The sequence below is a fragment of the Amblyomma mixtum genome, chromosome 2 (assembly GCF_055824585.1).
Source record: "Amblyomma mixtum isolate Tamu chromosome 2, ASM5582458v1, whole genome shotgun sequence".
NCBI lineage: Eukaryota > Metazoa > Arthropoda > Arachnida > Ixodida > Ixodidae > Amblyomma > Amblyomma mixtum.
Window position 1 is genome coordinate 14,938,551 of NC_143013.1, and position 16,991 is coordinate 14,955,541.

Below are 16,991 nucleotides of genomic sequence, written 5' to 3' on the forward strand. Positions count from 1 at the left end.
TCCTCGAAAAGCGATGATTTAAATATGCTGCGGGACGTGAAGGAATGCAATTCCTTTGAAGATAACATGCAACATACAGTTGGGTTTAATGAAATCGCTCAAAGTTTGTCAGAAGAAAGGGGGAAAGTATTTACCGGCCGCACTGTGGCTTGGCCTGGCTCCGCTCCAAGCAGCTCGACTAAACAAAATTAGTTTTCTTTACCTGTACTAGAAGGCGCGGCACAACATGCTATCGCAGTTTCTAGGTTCTATGTCAGATGTACACAGTTTGCGTCCCGTACAGTACGTGTAGCTAATACTGTACGAAGCGACATGAGCGTACGCTACGTAAACTGCTCACGTGTACGTGCGTGAAGGTTCTACGTACGTAAAACTAAAACTGCCTAATGTCCGTACTGTCCATACTATACAAAATGGGTGATTTCTACCCACATAAAGCATTTCTTTGCCTCTGGAATAACCAGTTCACAAAGCTGTATCCAGATGTTCTCTCTACGCATGTATACGGCATCAAAATATCGGTCCGTGTGCTGCGTTTAGTTACATCCTCGAAGGTATAACTTCTGTGCATGCATGCAGGATCTGCAAAATGACACTGTTAGAAGCAGAGCGCAGAAACTCTTCGCGAAGTGATGTGAAGCCCTGTCGCTATTTGTGCTGCAAGATGACGTAGCGCGAAAAAGACACACAAACAGTCAACAAGCATGATGCAAGCGCACCAACAAACCCAAGCCAAAACTCGTTCTATTGCCATTTCTCACTGACTGCTTGGAAAATAAAATGAACCAGCAGAATATCCTGTCACACATTAGGCAGAACAGGATTGCCACTTTTTTAAAAGGAGACGCAAAAGTCTGCAAGCAAACTGGTTTCCCAATCCCTAACACCAGCTTTAATTCCGTCTTGACATAACTCTTCTGGCAGATAATGCTCGACGGAACTGTGTGGTGTCAGATACAGTTCCGTCTGGAGGGAAACCCATTGCTACATGCATTTCCGTCTGGACGGAACCCCATCGCTGCATGCAGTTCCGTCTGGACGGAACTTTAGCGTAAATTGTAGTTCCGTCTCGACGGAACTCTAGCGCAAATTGTAGTTCCGTCCGGACGGAACTCTAGCGCAAATTGTAGTTCCGTCCGGACGGAACTCTAGCGCAAATTGTAGTTCCGTCCGGACGGAACTCTAGCGCAAATTGTAGTTCCGTCCGGACGGTCTAGCGCAAATTGTAGTTCCGTCCGGACGGAACTCTAGCGCAAATTGTAGTTCCGTCCGGACGGAACTCTAGCGCAAATTGTAGTTCCGTCCGGACGGAACTCTAGCGCAAATTGTAGTTCCGTCCGGACGGAACTCTAGCGCAAATTGTAGTTCCGTCCGGACGGAACTCTAGCCACATCCTTATGGATAACAGCGGCAACAAGCAGCGGGAGTTCGTCTCGCCATTCCACGCAAACACGTTGTAAGTAGCCTTAGACGATTTTTATCAACAACAGCTGTTTCAGACATAAACCCCCATGACAGACAGAATATATCTAGCTGGTTATCGTACTATCACATGAGCAAGTGTTGACAGCCATTATATAGCTAGCTAGTTATCGCTATGAGTGCTACACGTAGGCAGAAACAACGCATTAATAAATAGCAGCACCTGAGGTACTGCACAGCCTGCCTGCAGCACGAAGCGCGCGCAGTTTGGTGTCCGTATTCGAATTCCGAGAGCATAACTGCGAGGGCTAGCTACTGCGGTCTTCTTCGACGTCACCATGAATCTTCTTATCAGAATGAGAACGCCGTTGAAAGCTTGGTCTCTGAGAGGGATAGCAGTCATGCCACCGACTACTTCAGCAGCCGGTACCTTAGGCGAAGAGCGCGACCCGAGGACCTTCCTATGGCTGAGGGAGCACAGCTACAGGGATAACCTCAAAGCTCTGGACAGCGTCCAGTTCAGGCGGCCTGCCGAAGTCGACGACCAGTATCTGGACGTGGGCTGCGGACCGGGCAACTTCGTCACGGAAGCCCTCCTGCCTCGTCTGGGCCGGTTCCGCCGACTCATTGCCACGGACAAGTCTGCGTCCATGGTAGAGTACGCCCGAAAGAACTACGCCCATCCGGCTGTAGTCTACGATGTCCTCGACATCGAAAGCGGTGGTGTTCAGTCCATCGTGGACAAGTACGGGCAGTTCGACCGCGTCTACTCGTTCATGGCATTCCACTACGTGGACGATCTGGAGCGCGCCTACCGAAACGTTTTCCTGGCGTTGAAAGACGGCGGAGAGTTTATGGCGGTGTCTGTTACGGGTGCCGCCATCACAGACGTGTGGTACCAGCTTTGCTGTACTGAAGAATGGAAGCCCTTTCTATCCGTGAGTAATTCGTGCAGGTGTAGCCGGTCGTAGGCGTGCCAAGTGTATTATGGCGAATGATTTTCTATCATGCATGAGTTTAGACAGGTGCATGTTGCAAGCTGAATTAAGATTCTTTCGCGGGCAAGTTTGTTCATGATCTTGGGATTCGGTTGGTTTGCAGTATCGTCACTGTAGGCAGTTGCGCCCCTGTCTTGCCGTTTGCTCTCTCTGTCTGCTTCAATGAAGTGCGCACTTATTCCAAAGCACATGTTGTAAGGACTGGAGGGGGCAAATAGGAATTGGTTCTGAGCTGCTACTAATGACAGCATTAGCAGCGAGAGCGACAGGAGTTTTCTTATGGTACCGTGTGTAAAAGCTACACGGCGGTAGCACTGGTGCGCAATTCGAAATGCTCCCACCATAGAAACAACTCATTCCTTCCTGCGCAGCACCCTTCCAGATTTACTGTCTGATTCCACTCAACTGAATTTATTTTTTTTTACTTAGATCGATCACTGCTTCGTGGCTTTGTCATCGATCATATTGGTATTTCATCTGTCACAGGCTTTGCTTTTCGCGGCGCGCCTGCTTTAATGCGAACAATGCAAACATTTCGCGTTCACTCGGATATTGAATACTTTTTAATCCCGACAGCTGCGGTACAAGTTATTTGCTTCAAATTTGAGCGGTCTTTTTTTTTGTGTACTTCCTGCAGGAAAAGAGATACAGAGTGCGCTCCTTTCTGACGTTTGCACAATCCTTACGTCGGTGCAGTGATAATTATTCAAGTCGCCTGCGCATGCACTGCCCCGATAATTTATCTAGTATTAAAAGGGCAGCATTTATGTTCTTCCTGCGTCGTGAATTCTACGTCCGTCGAAAGCACGTCCTTCTGTTTCCTCCTGTTTGCTGCCTCAGGGACAGACTTCATTTCGCTGACGAGTTTGTTGAACTTTTCGGGATGATGGTGTTCATGCTCGAATGCAATTTTGGCGCGAAGAAGGCATGAATTCGGTAAAAGCCCACAGAACAGATAATGTGTCCCTCTCACGGCAAAAGCATTAGTGAAGGGATGTAAAGGCGTCCCAGGGGGATGGAAGCGAGGCTGCGGAAATATCCCTGTTGACAAACAGCGGTGTTGCAACTGCGGCCCGATCACGTTGATGGGCAGCAGCGTGTTTTTCTGTATCCTTATCTTTTTGTGACTCCGTGTAGCTTTTCGAGTTTAGTACCTCATGGGGCCTCCTTCCTTTTGCTCCCAGAACCCGAAAAAATTGCTGTACCGGCGGTTCTGCTACAGTGCACCCATACCACTGACCAAGATAGCGAACAACGAAGAAAAGGCGATTGCTGCTGCCGGGCTCGGGTTTGTGTCGTGCCAAATGTACGACAACTACTGGACGATGCCCGACGTCGACAGCTGGCTTGGTAAGTCCCGGACGAAGGAATTGTGGGTAATTAATCCGCACCACGCTTCGAAGCATCGGTTTGGATTGCTGACGCTGTATACGTGACACACGACGTCACGGATTCCTGGCAACTAATTTGTTTCTGCAGTAAAGGGGGAACGAAAAAGTTGGAGGCTTATCAAGGTTAAGCCCCAGTGGATGCGAAGCAGCCTTCGTTTTGCATTCTTATTATTAACGTCCTTAGCGTTTGGAAGCATCTTGACCGCATACACGCCCGGCGCAAAGACGCTGGCGCGGTTGCGTGCACAGAGACTGACGCGACGGCGGGCGCGCGCCGCTTAATCCGTGGCGTGACGTTACATATCACGTGGTGCAGCGATGGTGGCGCTGCCGCCGCCGCGTCGCGCGCGACGGCGCGAACCGAAGCGTGGAGGCCTCCGCCGGGCGAATTCCGACGGCGCGATATGAGGGCCCATCTGCAGCCGGTGTGACGCCATCACGTGACGTCACATCATGTGATCTCACTTCTAGGTCACTGGTGGTAACCGCCGGGCGTCGCGCGAAGGCCCGAAACCTACGTTAATATGCTTCGCATAAAAAAAAAAAAAGGATGTCTTACCGCTCCGGGATCCCACCAGCGGCCAAACCTCTAAGCCAAAGGTGACAAAAGAAAGCTCTGCGTCTGGCAGACACGGTTTTCTTTTTGTGTGAATGGAATGACAGGTGCACACATCTCATTAATATTAGTGCGTCCTCTCGTTTTAAGTATGGCTTGTGTATCAAGGCTGGCAGTACAGTTCCTAGCAGGCGCGAGACAGCGTACCCTGCCAATTCAATTCCAATATCAATCAGTTTTCCTTATTCGTTCTTAGTGCTTGGCTTGTAACGCCCCGTTATCTCTAGGCTTGGGCGATAGACAACAAAGATACGGGAGCTAGGCGTGGCGTTCCTGAGTAATTGGAAATTAGCGAAGGAATAATTGGAATTAAATAAACATGACGCCATCATATCGTATTACTACTCCGGCGCTACTTCCAAGAGGTAGTTCGTTCTGCTTACTGTTCTCTTCGTTCGTGCGACAGGTATGACCAATATTATTCTTACAGGGATAACTGCTAGTAGTCCCTTCTACGCCGTAGGGGTGGCCACGGCACGAGGCCACTGCAGTTACGAATCTAACTACGCAGAATCGCCATGCACGATGAGCCGAAGCGAAGACCAAGCGACGCCATTTGTGACGGCGTCTACGTCTTTCACAGCGCAAGCTGCACACGTACGGGCATTGCAAAACCTACCACCGAGTCACGTGCATTACACAGGGAGCATGAACGATGTGAATTTTTACGGCGTTACCCGTTCTTAGCTCGTTCTTGAAAAATGTGCGTCATCAGCGCCGCTTCGGAGCGCTCTCCGCAGAAAGTACCCCCAGGTAAAAATCCACCTCGGACAGACACGTACAGTACCTCCCGAATACGAAGCCGATACTTTAACCACTAGACTAAATTTCGAGCCTGGGCTAGTTGGTTCATACGGAGGGCAGAGCGGAAAGACTGCACAGGACGGGCGCTGTCCTTTGTTTCTGCTGTGTTCTGGGCAGTCTTTGTGAGCTGCCCTCTAATGCTTCTAACTACTAGGCCGATGCTGCAGTGGCTTACTGGAAAGAGTATCTACTCCAATCTGTCACCTTTCTAATCTGTCTCCATTCCTTCGCAATCTAACGATAGCTGACGCTGAGTAATTCCCGCTACCAACTCGTAACCGTCCTGTGATTTTTTTTTCTTCTCTTTTTGCAGATTGCTACATTCCATTCTTCAGGATTGACTCCGGGGTGCCTGAGGACAGGCGCGCTGCCTTTCGCGATGCCTGCAGGTCGCTGCTTCTGAAAGCGTCCATGGCCACGCCCAAAGGACGCGACCTGAGGCACAGCGTCATCGTCATCCACGCGCAGAAGCCGCCTCGCCCGCGCGGCGAACATCCGAGAGTTCATCAACTCGATGTGTTGTGATTTCTGCGCGGCTGTGACGCAAGCATAAAGAAAGTCGTGAATGGCTCAGGCCTAGATATTCTGAGTGCGAGTGGCTCCCGATGCGCTCGATCCTCTAGCCGGCACCCTTCACATTCTAATGTTTTGTTTATGAGGGTTCCACATCCCAAAGCGACTCAGGCTATGAGGGACGCCGTAGTCAAGGGCTCCGGAATTTTAGACCACCTGGGGTTCTTTAACGTGCACTGGCATAGCACAGTGCACGAGCCTCTAGAATTTCGCCTCCTTTGAAACTGGACCACCGCGGCACTTTCTAATCGTACTCGCTGAATGTGAACCCACTTTTGACGCGAAATTTAGCTGCATCGTGGTCAGAACGCAGTTAGTCTGCAGATTTCGTTGTGCACCAAACTGCGCCTTCACGGGCTCCCGTAGTCTCCACCAGCAAGCAAGCGAGTGTGTGATGCTAAGTCTTTTATTGAGAACTCGGCGAGGAACACGGATTCGAATGTATTAATCTTCTCGGTGAAGCACGTCAAGCGTTTTTGCGCCAGCTTTTAAAATGGTGCCGTAACCGCCGATATAGCAGCGCCGACAATCGGGCTTCTTCTTGCAACAACCACGGAGTGCGGAGAAGCTCGGGGATGATCTCACTGACGGAGAGGTTTCACACTTCCGCTGTCTTTGCTAACACATAACCGTGAGTCGTCGGATGCCGCCAAACCATGCTCCGTGTGCTTTACATTCGATGGCGTCAGTTTGTTTCGTTGGGAACGCACTTCCTGAGTAGATGACGTCATCAGTGTCACCAACCGGCAGAGTATGCATAGAAGCCTGAACATCGCGACTTTCTCTGGCGAATACTTCACCGTTTCAAATGCTGGCACAGAAACCCTTCCCATGCTTTATCTGAAAGTTTCACATATTCGATCCTTCTAAGCTCTTCGATAACGAACTTTTTCAGTTGCCGGTTAATTGCCATCCACTGGGGACAAGCCGGACTTTGCAACATTTGGGAATGTGTGCCCTCTAGTGGCAAAAGATTCTTGCTTACTTCGGTGCACAATATGAGTAGCAAAGTCGACCACAAACCTGCCTAGGGCCCTCTGCTGAGCATTTATGACAATTTCCGCTGCCTGGTGGGCATGATGCTGCTTTTAAAGAGACGAGGAGTTCAACACGATCAATGGGAATGTGCATGCAGTATAAACTCGGGCCTCGATCCTTGGGGTAAACGACACAAGTGCACTCTGCGGAGCGCTGTACAACATACTACTTCATTGCAGTGTGCGTCGAGCGGAGCCTGTTTAACGATGACATTCACTCATTTAAGCGCAAGGCTACGTGACGGTGTGACGGTGACGGCGTCTTGAACATATTTATTTATTTATTTCATTACCCTCAGGGCCAGAGGGCATTACAGAGAGAAGTGGATTACACACGAAAGTGAAACAAAAAATACAGCTCTAAATACACTTAATAATTAGACATAAATGATGCCCACAGAAAAAAAAAACGAACAAACAGGTTGCGTCAAAACAAGTATAAAATTAACAGCGCATATCGCAGAATGAAAACAACAACAAAAAGCAACAGCATACAATAAAAAGAAACAAGAGAAATCACGTTCAAAAGGCAGTAACACGCGCATATAAAAGAAGTGAAACAACCGTAAAAAGGGGGAAAAAAAAGATGACAGTGTTAAGGATTCTCGAGTTTATGACAGCAGCAGGTTGGTTAAAGCAGATTTAAACATAGAATTATCAGAAATTTTGACGATAGATCCGGGAAGGTGATTCCAGCTTACTGACGTACTTGGGATGAATGAATTGTGATAATGGTTGGTTTGGCATGAAGGAATACCAACCTTATGACGATGGTCAATGCGATGTGAAATGTAAAAGGGTTGTAACATCATTTTATTCTTAAGAATGGGATTATCGTAATAAATCTTATGGAATAGGCAAAGACTGTATATTTTCCTACGTTGTGACAGCAGGGGTAGTGACAAGCTTGTTTTCATAGTCCTGACGCTGGAGTTGCGATGATAATTTGAAAGAATGAAACGAGCCGCCCGGTTCTGGACGGATTCCAGTTGATAGATGAGCGTCTCTTGACTGGGGTCCCAAACAGATGCAGCATATTCCAGTTTAGTACGAACTAACGATTTATAAAGAAGTAATTTTACAGAACTATGAGCAAGATAAAAATTTCGGCGTAATTAGCCCAGCATGCGATTAGCGTTGTTAGTTATATAATCTACATGCGTGTTCCAAGAGAGATTAAAAAAAATAAATACGCCTAGATATTTGTAACAAGACACAGATTCGCTGCTGATGATACGTGGGCAGTGAAGCATTACAACGAGAAACACGCATGTGCTCGCATTTCTTAGGGTTTCTTAGGGTTAGGATGTCAGGGACTTCGGCTGGCTGCGAGGCTGGCGGGTCCTGCCCACAAGAGACCGCCTTGCGGCGTGGGGCGTGGCGCCCTCCGCCCGATGCCCGCAGTGCGGTCTGCTTGAAACTTTGCAGCACGCAATGTTTGAGTGTGTAGTTGCGCGCACCTTTTGGACATTAGTGTCACGCATGTTTTTAACCCGCCTCGAAGCGCGCACTAGTTCACGCGAACTGTTCACAAATATGCTCTTGTGTGTCGGCATGTTCGTTTTGTGGCGGCAGCGTGGAGTGGCATCCTTAAATGGGCGTCCGCAAAGAACAATGTTCCCAATGTTGCAGCGCCTGCGCACGCGCCTCTTTGAACAAGCATGCATGGACGCTCTGTCAATGAGCGAGGCTGAGTTCTTGCGCAAATGGTCGACATACTTTATCGTCCTGCGCGGCGGTCGAGTATCGGCATTTTTACTGCATTACTGACGTGCTCAGTGCTGCGTCACTGAGCATGTGCTTGACTGATCAGGGCATTAAGTTCATCTGTTTTGTTTTGTATTTTCTATGTTAAAACAGAAAAAATAAACTTCTCTTTCTACGCACCAGCGTGTACAGCTCGTTCCGTCGAAGAGCCGTCGGCGTCGCAGTTGTAGGTGCCGGCACCGCGCTTCGGGAAAAAAAGCCTATAATGCCAACCATTTGTGCCGAATGTTCCAGGTAGTTTAATACGATTCAGCGTTTAGGGCAGCACAAACTTACTATATAAGTTACCTTGCGGCAGTAATTCCAACCGGCGACCTATAATCGAGGCTGCGGGTGTCCACCGAGATGAGTGAGACAGTAACTGCAACTTCAATACCTCAAATCCAATTTTCGTCTCCTTCATTACGGCTCCTCTGTCTCTTTCTCCCTTCTTTCACTTCCGCCTACCTCCCCTTCCATACGGCGGGGTTCACGTGTACACCGAGGTGTGAGGCAATTACTGAGATTTCCTCTCCTCAAAAATGCGTTGCGTTCAAAGCTGTTTCGAACGGGCAAGGCGTCGCGCTGAAGGGGCGATGGCGTTCCGTGGACTCCCTGGCACCGCTGCAATAAGCTGTCGCGTTCCACTCCATAAGGCGAATTCCAATTTTTTTTTTGGTTTCCAGTTGATTAGCCACCATACACGGCTGTCCTTGAGCGATCCCCAGTGTGGGTATGTTACATTAAAATTATGAATAACAGTGGCAACAAGCAGCGAGAGTTCGTCTCGTCATTCCACGCAAACACGTTGTAAGAAGCCTTAGAAGATTTTTATCAACAACAGCTGTTTCAGCCATAAACCCCCGTGACAGACAGAATATATCTAGCTGGTTATCGTACTATCACATGAGCAAGTGTTGACAGTCATTATATAGCTAGCTAGTTATCTCTATCACATGAGTACTACACGTAGTCAGAAACAACGCATTAATAAATAGCAGCACCTGCGGAACTGCACAGCCCGCCTGCAGCACGAAGCGCGCGCAGTTTGGTGTCCGTATTCGAATTCCGAGAGCATAACTGGGAGGGCTAGCTACTCCGGTCTTCTTCGGCGTCACCATGAATCTTCTTATCAGAATGAGAACGCCGTTGAAAGCTTGGTCTCTGAGAGGGATAGCTGTCATGCCGCCGACTACTTCTTCAGCCAGTACCTCAGGCAAAGAGCGCGACCCGAGGACCTTCCGATGGCTGAGGGCGCACAAATACAGGGATAAGCTCGAAGCTCTGGACAGCGTCCAGTTCAGGCGGCCTGCCGAAGTCGACGACCAGTATCTGGACGTGGGCTGCGGACCGGGCAACTTCGTCACGGCAGCCCTCCTGCCTCGTCTGGGCCGGTTCCGCCGACTCATTGCCACGGACAAGTCTGATTCCACGGTAGAGTACGCCCGAAAGAACTACGCCCATCCGGCTGCAGTCTACGACGTCCTCGACATCGAAAGCGGTGGTGTTCAGTCCATCGTGGACAAGTACGGGCAGTTCGACCGCGTCTACTCGTTCATGGCATTCCACTACGTTAACGACCTGGAGCGCGCCTACCGAAACGTTTTCCTGGCGCTGAAGGACGGCGGAGAGTTTATGGCGGTGTCTTTTACGGGTACCGCCATCACAGACGTGTGGTACCAGCTTTGCTGTACTGAAGAATGGAAGCCCTTTCTATCCGTGAGTAATTCGTGCAGGTGTAGCCGGTCGTAGGCGTGCCAAGTGTATTGTGGAGAATGATTTTCTATCATGCATGGGTTTAGACAGGTGCATGTTGCAAGCAGAAGTAAGATTCTTTCGCGGGCTAGTTGGTTCATGACCTTTGAATTAGCTTGGTTTGAAGTGTCGTCATTGTAGGCAGCTGCGCCCCTGTCTTGGCGTTTGGCCTCTCTGTCTGTGTCAATGAAGTGCGCACTTATTCCAAAGGACATGTTGTAAGGCATGCAGCGGGCAAGAGTGAATTGGTTCTGAGCTGCTATTAATGAAAGCATTAAGAGCGAAAGCGACAGGAGTTTTCTCACGGTATCGCGTGTAAAAGCTAGACTGCGGTGGCACTGGTGCGCAATTCGAAATGCGCCCACCATACAAACAACTCGTTCTTTCCCGCGCAGTACACTTCCAGCTTTACTGGCTGATTCCACTCAACTGAATTTCATTTTTTTTTTTACTTAGATCGATCACTGCTTCCTGGCTTTGTCATCAATCATATTGGTATTCCATCTGCCACAGGCATTGCTTTTCGCGGCGCGCCTGCTTTAATGCGAACAATGCAAACATTTCGCATTAACTCGGTTATTGCATACTTTTTAATCCCGAAAGCTGCGGTACAAATTATTTTCTTCAAATTTGAGCGGTCTTTTTTTTTGTGTGTACTTCCTGCAGAAAAAGGGATACAGAGCGCGCTCCTTTCTCACGTTTGCACTATCCTTACCTCGGTGCAGTGATAATTATTCCAAGTCGCCTGCGCACGCACTGGCCCCGATATTTCCCGCGCATGAACAGGGCAGCTGTTATGTTCTTCCTGCGTCGTGAATTCGACGTCCGTCGAAAGCCGTTTCCTCCAGTTTTCTGCCTCAGGGACAGACTTCATTTCGCTGACGAGTTAACACTTTTCGGAATAATGGCGGTCATGCTGGAATGAAACTGGCGCGAAGAACGGCATGAATTCGGTAAAAGCCCACAGAACTGATCATGTGTCCCTCTCACGGCAAAAGCATTAGTGAAGGGATGTAAAGGCGTCCCAGGGGGATGGAAGCGAGGCTGCGGAAATATCCCTGTTGACAAACAGCGGTGTTGCAACTGCGGCCCGATCACGTTGATGGGCAGCACCGTGTTTTTCTGTATCCTTATCTATGCCCTCTGCTTAGTGATGTCACTCCGTGTAGCTTTTCGAGTTTAGTACCTCATGGGGCCTCCTTCGTTTTGATCCCAGAACCCGAAGAAATTGCTGTCCCAGCGGTTCTGCTACAGTGCACCCATAGCGGTGGTCAAGATAGCGGACAACGAAACAAAGGCGGTTGCTGCTGCCGGGCTCCAGCTTTTGTGGTTCAAAATGTACGACAACTACTGGACGATGCCCGACGTCGACAGCTGGCTTGGTAAGTCCCGGACAGAGGAATTGTGGGTAATTAATTCGCACCACGCTTCGAAGCATCGGTTTGGATTGCTGACGCCATATACGTGACACGGGACGTCACGGATTCCTGACAACTAATTTGTTTCCGCTGTACAAGGGAACTGAAAAAAAAAATGGATGCCTTACCGCTCGATCCCAACAGTGGCCAAACCGCTCAGCCAAGGGTGAAAAAAAGCTCTGCGTCTGGCAGACACGGTTTTCTTTGTGTGACTGGAGGACGTTTTAAGTATGTCTTGTGTATCAAGGCTGGCAGTACAATTTCTAGCTGGCGAGGGCCAGCGTACCCTGCCAATTCAATTCCAATATCAATCAGTTTTCCTTATTCGTTCTTAGTGCTTAGCTTGAACGATGCCATTCCCCAGTTATCTCTAGGCCTGGGCGATAAACAACAAAGAAACGGGAGCTAGGCGAGGCGTTCCTGAGACAATTGTAAAGGAACGGAAGAATAATTGGAATGAAATAAACATGAAGCCATCATATCTACTACTCCGGCGCTGTTGGGGAACACCCCAAGGGTCAGTTATCTCCCCCTTACTTTTCAACATAGCTATGATAGGCCTAGCTCGAAAACTAGAGAACATCGAAGGCATCAGGCATGCAATGTATGCTGACGATATAACAGTCTGGACAAACACGGGTTGTCTCGGAGAGAAGGAAGAAAGGCTACAGCAAGCGGCCTCTTGTGTAGAGCAATACCTCGCAGAAAGAGGACTCGCATGCTCGACCGAGAAATCGGAACTGCTGAGAGTCTGGAGAGGCAAGCAAAACCGGACCGTCCCAACCAACGAGGACCTAAAACTCAACGTCTACCTTGACGGGACACCCATACCCGAAAAGACAACAATAAGAATTTTAGGCATGTGGGTTCAATCCAACCACCGCAGTACTCACACTTTTACCCTGCTCAAAGCAACAACACTACAAGTCTCACGCATGATCACCCGCATCACCAACAGGCGACATGGCATCCGTGAAGAGGACACACTCAAACTAGTCAGAAGCCTTGTAGTTAGTAGAATCACGTACAGCCTACCCTACCAGTGCCTCAACAAAAACGAAATACAACAAGCGGATGCCCTGCTACGCAAAGCGTATAAGACAGCGCTCCGACTTCCGCGCAACAAGTCAACCGAAAAACTCATGGCCCTGGGATTACATAACACCTTTGAGGAGCTACGAGAGGCGCAGCTTGAGTCGCAAAAACTCAGGCTGTTGCAGACAACGACTGGAAGAGCGCTCCTGCAGAGGCTCGGATACCGCGAGCAGATGCGAGAAATGACGAGGACGGCAACGATCCCCGACGAGCTTCGCAAGACCCTCAAGGTAGCGCCAATACCAAAAAACATGGATCCCAACCTCCATCGAGGCAGAAGAGAAGCGAGGGCCGACTTCATCGAAAGAACATACGCTCCTCAAGCCACGACCGTGTATGCAGACGCGTCTTGGAGAGGAGGAGACACCAAAATCGCTGTGGCGGCGGTGGTCGATTCGTCTTTACGCGAAATGACCAGCGCGTCTCTCCGAGGCTGCACAGCTGCAGAGTCCGAGGAAGTAGCCGTTGCTCTAGCGGTGGCGGAGGGCTATAGAACCGGGCGGTCGCTAACAATACTCACCGACTCTCAAACAGCCTGCCGAAATTACATGAATGGCAGGATAGGTCGTCACGCGCTCCGTATACTCCTCGCAGCGAGCGACAGAATTAAAAACCAGGAAGAACAAAGCGACAAGATCCCACACAAAATTGTGTGGGTACCGGGGCACACGGGGGTGGCAGGGAACCAAGAGGCCGACAGGATAGCTCGAGGATACATTACTTTCCGAGCATCCGATGAGCCCGCGGAACTCGCGCCAGCACCCAGGGATTACTCGGCCATACTACAAAACTACAGAGGCAGAAGATTGCGGTATCCCCCACCGCACAAATCTCTCAGCAGAGAGGAAGCTGTCACTTGGAGACAATTACAAACAGGCTCTTTCCCAAACCTACATATACTAAACAAAATGCACCCTACCATATACGCGGACAAATGTCCCTGGTGCGACGGAAAACCTACTCTCTATCACATCACATGGGCCTGCCAAAAGATAGACGTGGTCCCCAAAATACAAAACCCGAGTGCGGAGCAGTGGGAGACTCTGCTGTCCAGCGACCGCTGTGAAGACCAAGAAGGTCTGGTACAGCGAGCTCAACGGGCGGCAGTGGCCAGCGGAGCCCTGGACTGAGGGCAACCGACCACTGATTAGAGGCGGACGACTTCGACAGAGAAGACTCCTGGGGGTAAAATCAAGGAGAAAACGTCTCTGAAGATGCTCCCAAACCGCAGGAAAAAGGACTAGAGTAAAATAAAGTTTTTCCTTCCTTCCTTCCTGCGTGCTATTTTAATCCTTCGTGAGACAGGTATGACCAGTATTATTTTTACAGCGATAACTGCTAGTAGTCCCTTCTACGCCGTAGGGGTGGCCACGGCACGAGGCCACGGCAGGTACGAATCTAACTACGCACAATCGCCATGCACGATGAGCCGAAGCGGAGACCAAGCGACGCCATTTGTGACGGCGTCTATGTCTTTCACAGCACAAGCTGCACACGTACGAGCATTGCAAAACCTACCACTGAGTCACGTGCATTACACTGGGAGCATGAACGATGTACATTTTTACAGCGTCACCCGTTCTTAGCTCGTTCTTGAAAAATGTGCGTCATCAGCGCCGTCCGCATAGGCCTTCTGAGCACACTACGTAGAGAGCACCCGCAGGTAAAAGATCCACCTCGGGCATACACGTACAGTACCTCCGGAATACGAAGCGGATACTTTAACCACTAGACTAAATTTTGAGCCTGGGCTAGTAGGTTCTAAGAGGATTCATAGTAGGTTCATACTGAGGACAGCGCAAAAAGGCTGCACAGGACAGAGCAGAAACACTGAAACACAGGACGGGCGCTGTCCTATGTTTCTTTGTTTCTGCTGCGTCCTGTGCAGTCTTTTTGTCTTTTTGAGCTGCCTTTTGATGCTTCTCACTACTAGGCCAACGCAGCAGTGGCTTAGTGGAAAGAGTATCCACTCTAGTCTAGTCTGTCTTTCATATCTATGTTCATTTCTTCGCAATCAAACGATAGCTGACGCTGGATAATTCCCGCTAGCAACTCGTAACCATCCTGTGATTGATTTTCTTCTTTTTGCAGATTGCTACATTCCATTCTTCATGCTTGACTCCGGGGTGCCTGAGGACAGGCGCGCTGCCTTTCGCGATGACTGCAGGTCGCTGCTTCTGAAAGCGTCAATGGCCACGGCGAAAGGACACCACCTGAGGCACAGTGTCATCATCATCCACGCGCAGAAGCCGCCTTGCCCGCGCGACAAAGACCCGAGAGCTCATCAACCCGCGGTGTTGTGATTTCTGCGCGGCTGTGACGCAAGCATAAAAAAAGTCTTGAATGGCTCAGGCGTACGTTTTCTGAGTTCGAGTGGCTCCCGATGCGCTCGATCCTGAAGCCGGCACCCTTCACATTCTAATCTTTTGTTTATGAGGGTTCCACGTCCCAAAGACACTCCGGCTATGAGGGACGCCATAGTGAATGGCTCCGGAATTTTAGACCACCTGGGGTTCTTTAACGTGCACTGGCATCGCACAGTGCACGAGCCTCTAGAATTTCGCCTCCATCGAAACTCGACCACCGCGTCACTTTCTAATCGTACTCGCTGAATGTGAACCCACTTTTGACGCGAAATTTAGCTGCATCATGGTCAGAACGCAGTTAGTCTGCAGATTTCGTTGTGCACCAAACTGCGCCTTAACGGGCTCCCGTAGTCTCCACCAGCAAGCAAGCGAGTGTGTGATGCTTAGTCTTTTATTGAGAACTCGGCGAGGAACACGGATTCGAATGTATTAATCTTGTCGGTGAAGCACGTCAAGCGTTTTTGCGCCAGCTTTTAAAATGGTGCCGTAACCGCCGATATAGCAGCGCCGACAATCGGGCTTCTCCTTGCAACAACCACGGAGTGCGGAGAAGCTCGGGGATGATCTCACTGACGGAGAGGTTTCACACTTCCGCTGTCTTTGCTAACACATAACCGTGAGTCGTCGGATGCCGCCAAACCATGCTCCGTGTGCTTTACATTCGATGGCGTCAGTTTCTTTCGTTCGGAACGAACTTCCTGAGTAGATGACGTCATCAGTGTCACCAACCGGCAGAGTATGCATAGAAGCCTGAACATCGCGACTTTCTCTGGCGAATACTTCACCGTTTCAAATGCTGGCACAGAAACCCTTCCCATGCTTTATCTGAAAGTTTCACATATTCGATCCTTCTAAGCTCGTCGATAACGAACTTTTTCAGTTGCCGGTTAATTGCCATCCACTGGGAACAAGCCGGATTTTGCAACATTTGGGAATGTGTGCCCTCTAGTGGCAAAAGATTCTTGCTTACTTCGGTGCACAATATGAGTAGCAAAGTCGACCACAAACCTGTCTAGGGCCCTCTGCTGAGCATCTATGACAATTTCGGCTGCCTGGTGGGCATGACGCTGCTTTTAAAGAGACGAGGAGTTCAACACGATCCATGGGAATGTGCATGCAGTATAAACTCGGGCCTCGATCCTTGGGGTAAACGACACAAGTGCACTCTGCGGAGCGCTGTACAACATACTAATTCATTGCAGTGTGCGTCGAGCGGAGCCTGTTTAACGATGACATTCACTCCTTTAAGCGCAAGGCTACGCGACGGTGTGACGGTGACGGCGTCTTGAACATATTTCTTTATTTATTTCATTACCCTCAGGGCCAGAGGGCATTACAGAGGGAAGTGGATTACACACGAAAGTGAAACAAAAAATACAGCTGTAAATACACTTAATAATTAGACATAAATGAAGCCCACAGAAAAAAAACGAACAAACAGGTTACGTCAAAACAAGTATAAAATTAACAGCGCATATCGCAGAATGAAAACAACAACAAAAAGCAACAGCATACAATAAAAAGAAACGACAAGAGAAATCACGTTCAAAAGGCAGTAACACGCGCATATAAAAGAAGTGAAACAACCGTAAAAAGGGGGGAAAAAAAAAGATGACAGTGTTAAGGATTCTCGAGTTTATGACAGCAGCAGGTTGGTTAAAGCAGATTTAAACATAGAATTATCAGAAATTTTGACGATAGATCCGGGAAGGTGATTCCAGCTTACTGACGTACTTGGGATGAATGAATTGTGATAATGGTTGGTTTGGC

The 16,991-nt window shown here is 49.3% G+C and overlaps 2 protein-coding genes across 2 annotated transcripts; both read left to right on the plus strand.

The window, feature by feature from the left end:
• The first annotated feature begins 1,823 nt into the window (after positions 1-1,823).
• Positions 1,824-5,756, plus strand: LOC149358498 (juvenile hormone acid O-methyltransferase-like). Its single transcript, XM_089567558.1, has 3 exons — positions 1,824-2,360; positions 3,605-3,770; positions 5,545-5,756. The coding sequence occupies exons 1-3, from the start codon at positions 1,824-1,826 to the stop codon at positions 5,754-5,756; spliced, it is 915 nt and encodes a 304-aa protein (XP_089423684.1).
• Positions 5,757-9,667: 3,911 nt separating this feature from the next.
• On the plus strand, positions 9,668-15,158 carry LOC149358499 (4-vinylphenol methyltransferase 2-like). The gene is made up of 3 exons (XM_089567559.1): positions 9,668-10,306; positions 11,559-11,724; positions 14,947-15,158. Exons 1-3 carry the CDS (start codon positions 9,707-9,709, stop codon positions 15,156-15,158), a joined length of 978 nt encoding a protein of 325 aa, XP_089423685.1. The 5' UTR covers positions 9,668-9,706.
• Positions 15,159-16,991: the final 1,833 nt, after the last annotated feature.

Excerpts from the sequence above, each read along its gene's own strand:
- LOC149358498 (XM_089567558.1), top strand. The coding sequence starts at position 1,824 with ATGCCACCGACTACTTCAGCAGCCGGTACCTTAGGCGAAGAGCGCGAC. Across the intron at positions 2,361-3,604 it reads AATGGAAGCCCTTTCTATCC|AACCCGAAAAAATTGCTGTA; the intron begins GTGAGTAATTCG and ends TTTTGCTCCCAG. Across the intron at positions 3,771-5,544 it reads CGACGTCGACAGCTGGCTTG|ATTGCTACATTCCATTCTTC; the intron begins GTAAGTCCCGGA and ends CTCTTTTTGCAG.
- LOC149358499 (XM_089567559.1), top strand. The coding sequence starts at position 9,707 with ATGAATCTTCTTATCAGAATGAGAACGCCGTTGAAAGCTTGGTCTCTG. Across the intron at positions 10,307-11,558 it reads AATGGAAGCCCTTTCTATCC|AACCCGAAGAAATTGCTGTC; the intron begins GTGAGTAATTCG and ends TTTTGATCCCAG. Across the intron at positions 11,725-14,946 it reads CGACGTCGACAGCTGGCTTG|ATTGCTACATTCCATTCTTC; the intron begins GTAAGTCCCGGA and ends TTCTTTTTGCAG.